Raw genomic sequence first — 12,531 nt, 5'->3', positions numbered from 1 at the left:
ACTAAATCTATATTTAGATAAATAAATCTTTGATTTTCACGTAAAAAATAGAAACTATTCATTTTATCACAAAAATATACTAGTTGCTAACCATGTTAACAATATAACAAAAGTATATACTAGAATGACTTGGTATATCCTATAGCTAAATCTAGCGATTTAACTGGGATTTGAAATGGGCAAAATATCAAAATTATAGAATTTTATAGGGCTTTTGGGGGATTTTGCCAAAAATATAGGATGTGATCGGACATTTTTAAAATAACAGGATTTTATAGGAATTATAGGACCTCTGGGGGCCCTGGTGTAGGGAGCTGTTTACTCGCGGGATATGAAGGACTTGCCACCACCCTCCTACGCAGTTTAACCTGGCATTGAAAGTCACTAAATGACTTAGGCCTAGGGTAGTGCCTAGTTAAAAAATAAACCTTTCTATAGCTTCCTTTGGACCACTATAGATAATTTACTTGGCTCTAGCACTCTTTTATTTAACATAGAATACATCAGAGATTTAAAGATAACTTATGCGGCTCTATAGTTAGAATATATATATATATATATATATATATATATATATATTCTGAAGAATACTCTAGACCTCTAGACTATACCTTCCAATTTCTTTCCGACGAATAGTTTAGAACTTTATAGTCTACATTAACATGTATCAAGCGGAATGGTTTTCATTGTATCCTATAGTTGTCCAAAAAAAGATTTTAACCTCTGTAGATTTCATGGACCTTCATAGTTTTTAGCATTATATTTAAGAATTTCTAAAGGAACATCATTTTAGATGTTTATATAGTAACATGTTTTTCTAGAGAGTACTTAAATAATATATATTAAGAAAAATTACTCATACTAAAAGGCATATATTATTATTTTATCTTTAAAAACCACTAAGAAAATAATTTCGCAGTATTCTATATTTCCGAAAGTGAAAATTTTTTAAATTAATTTTCTAAGAATATTCGTTAAATAAAAAGTGAACTAAATAAAAATTTCCAAAAAGGATTTATTTGAATATTTCTTCTCTTCACAAAAGAATGAACTTCTATACAAGTACAAAATATTAACCTTGAAAACTATATTCGAGAACAAATAATAGAAATAGAACAAAACTTGTTGGTGAATTAGACACTTGACGGGTCGATCGCCTTTCTTAATAAGTAATGTAATTATCTGGCAATGCACCGTACAATAACAACGTGGGAGGGCCGAAGACTAATATTACCATTTTATAATGAGTATGTATACTGTTTCGTTACAAAAATAAACTACGAGAGATTCGAAGGCACTTTCTGTTGACGTTGCAGATCATTTTATAAACCGGTACAACGCGAATTATTCAGACTTCGCTGCTCTTAGTCGAAAATAGCCAAATGGCGTTTGCTCGTTGAAAATAACCCTGTATGGGATGATCGAATTCCAACTTCGTCCCCAAAAGATAACTATTACAGCAGCTTACGCAGTAACTGCGGTACATTTTACAGACAACGTGAGATCTTTAAGACAACATTAACGGTTCTAAGAAGAAACTAATATCTTTTGGGTTGCAAAGGTCGAAGACGTCTTCCCCGTAATATCAAAGTTAATTTGACTATATTCGGGGACAGATTATAACGCTATTGCTCAACAGAACTGAATGGGGTCGTTTTGAGACATTTTCATTAATTCCTCTAATTCAGTTGAGATATGAATTTTAAATGGGATGAGATATATTCTTTTATAAATTGTCCCTTTTAAAAAAAATGGAATTTGGCACGATATTAGAGTTATGTAAATGCCGTCACAAGATTTGTGAAAAATATAATGTTTAGGAATATCGTTTGTATTCAACGTAGGAATACAATGTAAAAAAGTGGTCCATTTTCATCGTTCACATCGCGCACCGACCAATAACTATTATGCAGTGATGGAGTCTTTCCCCTTACAAAAATTGTCAACGGAAATTCAATAGAATATTAAAATTAATCCAATAGAAATTTTACCAAAATGTCTTTAAAATCTATAGCAATTTAGATCCTTTATGTAACATATATAGATTTAAGAGTACTACATAGAATACCATATATAGAATACTACATATAGAATATAGAGTACTACATAGAATTTTGTAAAATATAAATTTTTGTAAGGGTTACCACAATACAAACCCTTTTACCACTGCTTTGAAAATTATTCGTGCACATTTAAAAAAAATGTCTTTACAAGACTTATCATTTGTAAAAAAACAATTGTGGGTAAAAAATATTACAATTTACGACCGTTAAAGTAATATATAATGTAGCTTCTAAAATATAAATGAATAAGGCCTAGGCTACATTGTCAAAGAATTTTTTTAATATTCTCTAGAAATATTTGTACTGGGTAAATTTGGACCCACATTCACAATATTGCTTACTAAGCGAAGGCACTTTGTTACGCGTAAAATGTTTTAGAAAAATAGCAACTGACTTTTTCAATCAGTCGTTCTCTCAATTACGAAAATAACCCTCCAGGGATAAAGATGGAAAATATGTTTAGCACCTAAGCAGGTTGCTTTTAGTGGCCTTCATTTTATGTCAGTTCGATAACCCTCACTTCAGGTTTTTTAAAGACCAAACCGCTCTTTAAAAAATTGTCTCTTTTAAGAGACATTTCACAGTCATACACTGATTAATTAGGGTATCCACGATACGTGAATGCCTAAACATCGAGAAAAATCAAGGGAATTAATTTTTTAAGTATAATTATCATTACGCGAAGAGCTTCCTAAGAGCAAAAACATAGTGACACCCATCCTGATAAAAGCGTAAGATTAAAATTTGCGTCTCTAATTAATACAGACGTAATAAGACGACATTTCCTGTCGTCAACTTTAAAAAAATATATCAGAATGGGAATATGTTTTAGAACGATATATAAGTTAAGCCTTGGTATTGTGGATCGTTGGATAAGTCCAGTTTTTGATTAAAGCAATTTAAATAAAGAGTTACAATTTTTAGTTATTGTTACCAATACGATACGCGCGTCCTTTGGATTTTTGAATAACCCCATTTCGAACTAGGATGGACACATCGTACCTTCCAAAAAAAAACCTAGGGGGCGTTCGGTAAAACTTAGCAAATATTTCAGTTCGAAATTGGCGCTATAAAAATAAACGAGATATTTAAAAAAAAATTAAATACAAAATACAATTAAATTTTTGGACGGGCCTAAACTATGGGGTGATAAAAAGGGGATCGTGTTTAACTATTTTAGGTAGTTTAAAATGGGCAGTTTATCGTGGTTGGTTAAGCGTTGTCTATCTTATTCGTTTCCAGACGACGAGCTAGCTCGGCGATGAGGTCCCGGAAGTTCATAGGGTCGAGGTTCTTGGACAGGAAACTGAGCAACATCCAGTCTCCGAGCTTGCATCGGTCGACGACCACTTCCAGGAAATCCTGATTGGTCAGTCTGGCCCGAGAGTGCAAAATGACCAAACGCATTCGGGGCAGCGCGATGACCAGCGCGCGGTACACCAGCACGAGACCGGACAGAACAGCCAAGATGACGAACCAGAACCACAAGAAGACGTAGATCTTTTCGTTGATGATGTTGATGGGGAGGATGCACATTGAGTCGTGAGTCTGCACGTCTCCGGATGGACCATATCGGTGGAAAGTACACTTCGTCAAACGGGGGAAGACTCGGATCATGGGATCGTATCTGGAAATAAATCGAAAACCCTCTTAGATACACGTCACAATGGTAACCATTTAAGAAGTAGTCCAATTAAAGTTTGCGTGACCAGTTTGAAGCGTGTCAGTATTTTAAGCCTACACAGGGTTGCCACAGTGTTTTCATAATCAAATTCCCTTACTTTTCCATGTTTTCCCTGACCATCTAAGGAGATTTTCCCAGACTTATTTTGTGCTAAGATTTTGTATTTTTTAACCTATATTTTAGTAAAAGTTTCCTATTTGCAACTGACATAAAATTCCCTGACATTTCCCCGATTTTTAGACTAATTTTTAAAATTCCCTGACTTCTCCCTTATTTCTATACCCATATTCAAATTCCCCGACTTTTCCAGGAATTCCAGGTTTTCCAGGTACCGTGGCAACCCTGCCTACAGTTCATCCCACGGTATCAAGATAGAAAATCCTCTTAGATACACGTCACAATGGTAACCATTTAAGAAGTAGTCCTACCAGTTTGAAGCGTGTCAGTATTTTAAGCCTACAGTTCATCTCACGGTAACAAAATTATAGAATTGGGGTAATTTCCTTCCCCCTTCTGCTATCCACCAATTGATTACAGTAAAAATTTGCCTATCGGCGCTTCAATTAAAACTTCTCTCTCAGTAGTTCGCAGTAAAGTTGGTTCATTGAACCAAATATTTTTAGTTGTTCAATTGAGAGATAGGGCTGGCTAGTGAAAGGCAATTTTACAATCCATACGCCAGTCAAACCACTTTAACTACAATAGTTTTTACGGCTAGTTCAACTTGGAAAATTTTGTTTAGAATTCGCGACCGAGTTTAGGTGGTGCTCCGAGATCTAGTTTTAGAAGGCCACCCAAATATGTCGTAGGGATAGCTTCCACGCTTTATTGAAAATCAACCCTTATTTCTGGCACCTCTTAGGCCCATAAACAGTAGCTTGTTCGTCCCGGCTGTGTATTAATACTTCCTAGTAAATTACGGATTCGGTTTTATCGCGGTCTATCGGAAAATCCTTCAGCGAAAAGTTGGGTTACTCCCCTCCACGAAAAACATTTTCTACGCCCCTGTCCAAACACAATCAACACATTTATATTAAAACTCGCGCAACTACCCATTCCGTGGAAATAAGAATTGTACACGGGATATTACCTTTAAAACATTTTCCCACATCCGTTATTATAAAGAAATTCCAATTTTATATAAACAGCCGCCTTAACTAGTTTAAAAAAGCGAATAAATTTCCTGTTAAAAAATTAGCTACAAAGTTTCGGCAATAACTGTGGAAGATAAGCGTAAATAGTTCTTGAAAGGCTTTTTCAAACACTTCGCTGTATAGCGGGGAACAATTAAACGGGTGGTTTCGAAACAGAACGAAATAACTAAATAGAAAACCGGTTAATTCGCCCACAAATGGAGGTGCGAGACCAAAAACCAAATAGATGTTACTGTTATATTTCACTCAATGTATTTATAGGGTTCTCAAAAATAAACCAGAAACACTTAACGGTATCTCTTGGTTTCGCGCCTGATAAGAACTGATTACTTAAAGGACTACAAAAGTGTTTGGAATTTAATTTAATTAAGTAATGCATTTGTGTAAATGTACTAACAACGTAGGTCCTCCAGCATTGTCAATTCAGAGAAAACTCGATTCAGTGCAATTAGGATTAATTTCATATAATTGATCAATTTTAAAGAAAAACCATAAGACCTTAAAAATCTTGTAAAAAATAAAAATCCGATTTATATCAACTATTATTTTATTTTAGAAAATAAAGAAAAATCTCAACTGTTTGTTATTTCATTAGTAAGTAGTATAAAACGGATTGTTTAACAGCATTTTTAAAACTTAAATGAAAACCTTATCAGGAATGAAAGTTCGGTACTGATTTTCCGTTGTAAATTACACATTTGTTATTAAGCAAGCATTAAGGGATAATAGAAAGGTTGTTCGACTTGAAAAATCAGCTTTAAACTTTAACCTTCAATACAAACCGTAAGTATAGGCCAATATCATGGTTACTTGGGAAATGAATGAAATAAAAGCCATGTCAAGAATTCAGATGGGCTGTAATCGATGTAGATTTATAATCGATTTAAATAACTATATATTTAAATGAAGAAACAAAAAATCTTACAATTAAAATACAAGGTATAACTGAAAACTAAGATATTAAAAAGTACTGAAATTTCATTATGATTCTATAATTTTAAATTATTAATTATATCGAAAGTCAATAGAATTCCAATTTTTTTAAATTTTACATAAAAAACCGATTTGATTTATTTAAAAAATGTGAAAGTACCAAATCTAACTAGCCTCTATTTTTAAGGTAAGTTATAATAATAAAACTTTTAACTACGCGAAAATGTAAAATAATGACTAACAACTTAAGATTAACGCATTGGTCCAATGTTTGTTAGTCTTAAGGTTTTTTAAATAATTTAAGAACGCGTGTATTCCTCGTACTAGGGCTGGATATGTTACATTTCAAGTTAACTGAAAGTGTGTGTGATCTGCTTAAAATCACAGCGGGACACGTCAGAGTGTCGGGTTTTTTGAAAGAGGATATTACAGGCATCTCTAACCAGGAGCGCATACAACGTTTCTTCCGTACAAGGTCGTAGGCATTCAGCCAACTTGACTAGTAAATCTGAGAGAAGGAAAACGCATATTTGACGAGCTATAATGCAGTCATTTGCCGGCGTCATAAGACTCGCATCTACATTTAAAAACACGTTGCTCAACGTAAAAAGCAACGTTACACAAATATCATATATTCCGAATACTGGGCATACCAAATGCTTTTAAATAATGGCAAATAACGGTATCTTGACGAACTAATGGCAAATAACGGTATCTCGACGAACTAATGGCCAATAACGGTATCTCGACGAACTAATGGCCAATAACGGTATCTCGACCAATTAATGGCCAATAACGATATTTCGGTAAATATCGTAGCTACGGCTTACTGAAATGGGAAAGTTACATAAACAAAACTATTGCTATTGCTATTTCTAAAATAAATCGTTCAATAAAAATTTTTACTATTAAAAGTATGAATTTATAATTGATAAAAGACTGCGTCCCCAGCGCGATTGAAAACATTTACAACCTAATATTTATTTACAGTAAATAACTTATTTGTTAATAAATGTTTTGAACCAACTACAATAAGTAGCAATCTTACCGATGATAAATATACCATATAAAAATTTTCAATTGCTTTTAATTATGCCATTAATGAAACTTTTAACTACCAGTGGAAAAATACATTTTCATATTTTAAATTTAATTTACAAAGATACTAGATATCACTGTTAGAGATTAAATGCTAATGACTTTCAGGGGTCATTCACAAATTAAATAACTGAATTCCTTTTTAACACTCCTATAAATCGTAACAAACACTGAACCACCTAATCAGAATAGCATCACAAACCTCCAAATTATAAAACTACATTAAATTTATTTATTAGTTAACTTCAAATATATTTATTTATTGTTTAGCATCCAGAAAACTGATCGTGCTATTTTAAATGGTATTACAAAAAAAACTAATTTGAAGTATTTATTAATTTAGTTTCTGGTATAAAATTATGATTGGGTACTAATACTTCAGCGCGACGTAATTTGTGAACAGTAAGCCTGTTGTAGCCAGTATTCTAGTGTTGTAAGTCGGAAAATTTCCCGCTCGGAAAATATTAAAAACGTTTTCATTCCATGATTTGTCTAATATATTGTTTGCAAATTTAAATAAAGCGGCATTTTCACCTCATTTTTTCTAATCTAAAAGTAAAACTAAACCTATAGACTAGTTTAAACTGGTTGAAATGTAACACTAATAATGTTTTGTAGTATGTTTACTGATATTAGTCATTTTAAATCGATAAAAAGTTTAAAACATTAAAAACCCTTGAAAAGTAATTTATGTTTAAATTTTTTATTTTTCCGATTTGCGGAAAATTTTCCGCAATTCGGAAAATTTTCTGGAAATTTTTCCGCATTTTATTTTTCCGGAAATTTAACAACCCTACAGTATTCTAAGTCTAACTTGCACTCGATAAATCTTCCAATTCGTTGTTATCGTCAGATTTATGGGTGACATCGGTTTGATAACTACCCATCTCAATTGACCTCTTACATTGGGCCATGATAAAATCAGTGGCGTGTTTACTGTTAACTGATATTTTTACGATTGTCAATGCAAAATTTGCCAATATTAAAACATCTGAATTTATCATTTAACATTGAGCAATCTTCTTGGAAATTCTTTAAAATGTATCCTTGGAAGATTAAACGGTTTAATTTGAAGCCCAAAATGATTCAATAAACATTTCGCGTCTACGCAGATAAAATGGCCTATAATTTTCGTTGACGCATAAAGATATTTGGAACTTCCCTGACCAACGGTTAATTAGGGTATTTTTCTAGCATTCCTACAGAAATACTAGATGTTCCATTATCTTTAAGTCAGGGTTGCCAAAAAATATTGAAATTCAAATTCCCTGACCATTTTAAGAGATTTTCCCAGACTTTTGTAGGTCAAAATTTTTATTTCATATTTTACTTCTATCAGAAGTAAATAAATTTAAATGGACACATTTCAGTAAAAAGGTTATTGCAATGTTGAAAAAATTAGCTGAACTTTCAAGGAAATAAATGATAATCATAGAATTTGTCATAGATGTAGAATAAAATTACCTTCAAAAAGTGCCAAGATAAAATATAACTCCCTAACTTTTCCCTGAATTTTTACTAATTCTTAAAAATCCCCTACATTTCCCTGATTATTTAGGCCATTTTTTAAATTCCCTGCTTTTTCCCTGGCGTGTGACAACACTGGCAGTGAGAAATTACTAAAATTAGATTTAAAAAATGTGTACCTGGCCAGTTAAAATTAAACCCTCTTAGATTGTTCCTACAAGTCCCCATACTTTTTAGGCTTATTTTGTAACTGGAACTTTACCCCGGACTATTGCAATAGTCCAGGAAAATCCAACGTGTTTCAAACGTTTTTTTAAAAGCTCTTATATAATGTTGTTTAGTAACGCGAAAATAGGATAGAATTTAGAAAATATGAAGTATAAATTGGTACAAAACCAATATTTATTAAAAGATTAAAGAATGAAGCGCAGATCATCAGGTTACCGGAAGTGTTCAATTTCCTGGTACGGGGTTAACCTTCATTAAGCGTTGAATCCCTTTAACTAATGACAGTTTCCCATACCAGAAGAAAAAGTTCGCTCTACGCCACTTTATAGTTGGGGTACTGCATTACTCCCATAATGTGAACGTTAAGATCTAGACCCATCCCAAAAACATTTCAATTAGATCTAGTTAATTTCATTTGATGATTTAAAATTACATTATTTCAAAAAAAATGTTAGAAAATTAACGAAATAGTCTAAGCTTTATAAATTTAAAGCAACCCTAATAACATTCAATTAATTAAATTAAATTAATATTAGATAATTGCCAAATGCCGATAGAAGCTAAGTATAAATTTATTTCGAATAAGATTTTGCTTAAAGATTAATAAATTAGAAAAGTGTAAAAAATCTTTTATCTATTTATTTTTAAATAAAAAATAGAGCCCCGTTAACGATTATAAAATCAGACGCAACGAAGGCAGCTTCTGATCATTATCCCACCCACCTGCTAGACCCTAACGTGATAAGGGAATTTCTTGCAACACTTATAACAGAGGTGAAACCTGCGCTAAAGGGAACATTCAGAGTAGTAGCACTGGCCACGTGACACGACGTCACCCATGCTTTTCTGTACAGATGGAAACCTCTGACCCAAATGGCTAACATTTCTAAGGCTACGGATAGGTACTATCCCCCCCGCCCCAACAAGGCGGGCAGCACCTAACGCTAATGGAGGGGTAATATCTTCCCCCAATTTGGCGGACAAGCCTAATACTAATGGAAGAGTACTAATTTGCCCCCAAAATGGCGACCATGGCTAAACCTACGTAGGGGTGTATTACTATTTGTCCAACAAAAGGGTAGCCATAGCAAAAATAACAGAGCGGTACAACAGAGCCCCAAAATGGACGAAATTCCCTTGTTTTATGAGGTTTACTTTTTGCCCCCCAAATTGCGGCTATGGCGACGGATACGGTTTTCCCCAAAACTGCCGTTCTCCCAACTGATTTTTGCGCGATTATAACCTCCGATTTAGACTACATTTACAGCCTAGTCTTATCGATGCTATTTTTCGGAAACGGTCAAAACTGGACACACTTTTAGGCTTATGATTTATTGATAAGAAAAAACGCATTTTACCTGATGGTCCAATCCCATTCCGTGAAAGAGAGCACCTGCGAGCCGTAGTTGGTGAAATGACCACCCAAGAATCTATCCATAAGGAACATCTGACCGACGACGTTCACGAAATTCATCATCTCTGCGATGACGTAAATGACGAAGTAGACATTGTGGTTGTTGAGATTGGAGGCAAAATACTCGACCAGGAGCCTTCGATTTCCCGTTTTCTGTTCTTCCGGGATGATGGGACTGTTCAGGCCCAAGATCAAGTGCTTGACGCGACCGGATTCGAAGGCTTTCCAGAAGTATCGTGGCATGTAAAAGAGGATGGCCTGGAGGAAGAGTACGAAACAAACCCACTGATAGTAAGCGTGGTAAGTCCTTCTTTCGCCTTTCTTGTACTGGTCTATTCCGGGATACGGCACTTCTTCTCCCACTTTCTTATGCCAGGCTTCTTCGACGGAGAAAGTAGTGTGGATCCAACAAAACGTGTCCAGTAAGTTTGCCGGTATGTCATCTCTCGAAATGCAATCGATGGGATCACCGATGTACTGCCTACCCGTCACCAACAAGCTAAACGCGATTAACAAGACGACCGTTAACTTGTAATGCAAGCGAAAGACATTGTTGTCTATGATAGTGCTGTCCGCTTTAAAAAAGCCCTTGAGCGACCCGAATAGTTGATCCATCACTACCGGTCACTTCGTTAAAGAAACAACAGTCTTAAATTTAAAAAATGCAAGCCGATATTTTTGTCGGCTGAGCCGTTAATAGACTTTAAAATAAAAATAACCGCGAGGTTACTCTTACCAAGTGTTAAAAATCTTCGTCTTCGAAACAACAGCGGCTAACTTTTCCCAAACAAGGGACGCCGGTTTTCAAGTGGAAGTTTTCTTCGAATTCGAAAGAGCGACTGCGGCGTGTCGGATTCAGGCTCGCAACTCGTCAAACTGCAGGGGCAAGTGAACGCCGCTCTGGGTTCGAGAGAAAATAGGGAGGCTGACGATCTACGCGGGCAAAACCTAAAAATTCGACCCCCCTTCGACTCTCGTCCACAAAAAAAAAATAACTCGTTTCGCTTCGTACGTTGCGGGGGGCACTTGCTAAAGAACACTTTATCGAGAGGCAAATGGCCAACCACTCGCTATTGGAAAGTATAAAAAACAGTTGGGACTTTAGTATCGTACCACTATTCGAGCTACCGCGTCCCCTAGTTAGGTTTGGAAGCACCGCTTCCCCCGCCATTTCGCTACCTTCCCCCCAATTCAAACAGAGATGAGCCCAGGAAAAAATGGGGAATACGAACTAACGCCCCTGCAGATGGAAATCTACACGAATAGGATTTTTAAAACTATGGCCGCGCGAGATAATTTATTCCAGAGTTGGCTTAAATTCCCCAACCCGCGGTTACTTCGCTTTTCCGTTAAGCTGGTTCCAGGGCCGCGACCAGTAAATTGTTCTACACGCCAACAAGCCCGGATTGTGTTTTTTGGAGTGTTTCGAAAGTTAAGCGCAATCAAGAGGTCAACGGTACGACGCACCCTCTCGCGGCCAGAACACACCACTTGCTCAAGATTTCGCCTTAAAAAGCACCGACACGAAAGGGAGCCCCCCCGTGAAATTTCTCCGAATTAGAAAGAAATTTATTTTTTTCAGAGCCAGCCAAAATCGCGTTTAATTAAATAGCCAACGTACTAGCGAGAATGAAGGAAAATATCTTGGCTGTTGCAACACGTAGAGCTTATTTCATCCCACAAACACTTGACTGTGGCATTTCGAATCAACAGAAATCAACAGTAATTCCGATTGTTTGTGGATCATTAACTATCCCGAGCCCTAGTTTTTTTTTAATAAAGTTCGCCGGTTTGTAGCGTTGTTTAATTTATAACGGCCCTTTGAGTTAACTTCATTTTGCAATGGCCAACTTCAAATTGTAGTGACAGGGTTTACCATAAGTGTACAAGATTGTTACAGAAGTGTGACACTTCCTATTCTTCACATGCAAAAGTTTTACTTAGAGCTATTCACAAGGCAGACTGCATTACGGGCTTCGTCGCACACGTAGCCTTTGATAGCGCCTCGCTAGGGGGATATTTTCTTATTGTGATGACGTCACTCCGTTACTAGCTCTCTTTAAAATATTCCCCAAAGTGACCAACTTATGGAACAATATTACAGACTTATGGTTTTACTAAAAGTGTTTTCCATTTGATCGACTGAGATTTGTAGATCTCGCCCCAATCGACTAGAGTAAAACCGCAAATTGTACATTACCTTAACATATTTCCGTGCTTTGTTGTTTTTCGTCTGCTAGTAATTTAAATTTCGAGTCTTGGTCTGCCATTTTGCCAAAAAATCTAAAAGGAACACGCAAAAATGTGCTCCGATCTCGATATCGATCCGTTGATCTGTCCAAATGGGCAGGTCGATTTGGGGCGATCTCGGGGTACCCGAGAACTGGAAATAGAACACGTGAAACTTTATCGGAGCAGATCCGAGCACGCAAATACAACATAAAAAAAATGTTGATCAGAACGATCTAGAGCGCTCGAGAGTAGTCAAAT

The 12,531-nt window shown here is 35.5% G+C and overlaps 1 protein-coding gene across 2 annotated transcripts; it reads right to left on the bottom strand.

Moving 5' to 3' along the window:
- Window positions 1–2,321: 2,321 nt before the first annotated feature.
- LOC149943779 (innexin inx2-like) lies at window positions 2,322–10,963 on the bottom strand. Of its 2 annotated transcripts, none has more exons than XM_090174397.1 (3): window positions 10,778–10,963; window positions 9,986–10,689; window positions 2,322–3,690 (listed from the first exon to the last, which is right to left on the bottom strand). In XM_090174397.1, exons 2-3 carry the CDS (start codon window positions 10,654–10,656, stop codon window positions 3,276–3,278), a joined length of 1,086 nt encoding a protein of 361 aa, XP_090030523.1. In that variant the 5' UTR covers window positions 10,657–10,689; window positions 10,778–10,963; the 3' UTR covers window positions 2,322–3,275. The 2 variants fall into 2 exon arrangements, with proteins under 2 accessions (XP_090030523.1, XP_090030524.1); XM_090174398.1 differs by having other exon boundaries at window positions 9,986–10,668.
- Between the last annotated feature and the right edge of the window lie 1,568 nt (window positions 10,964–12,531).

Source organism: Leiobunum rupestre, chromosome 5 (genome assembly GCF_980474605.1).
Source record: "Leiobunum rupestre chromosome 5, qqLeiRupe1.1.hap1, whole genome shotgun sequence".
Classification (NCBI taxonomy): Eukaryota; Metazoa; Arthropoda; class Arachnida; order Opiliones; family Sclerosomatidae; genus Leiobunum; species Leiobunum rupestre.
Note: the sequence above shows the minus strand (reverse complement) of the source record. Positions and strands in the feature narration are given on the sequence as shown.

Coding starts and splice junctions, on each gene's coding strand:
- LOC149943779 (XM_090174397.1), bottom strand. CDS start 10,656: ATGGATCAACTATTCGGGTCGCTCAAGGGCTTTTTTAAAGCGGACAGC. Junction 3,691..9,985: donor GAATGGGATTGGACCATCAG/GTAAAATGCGTT, acceptor ATTTATTTCCAG/ATACGATCCCATGATCCGAG.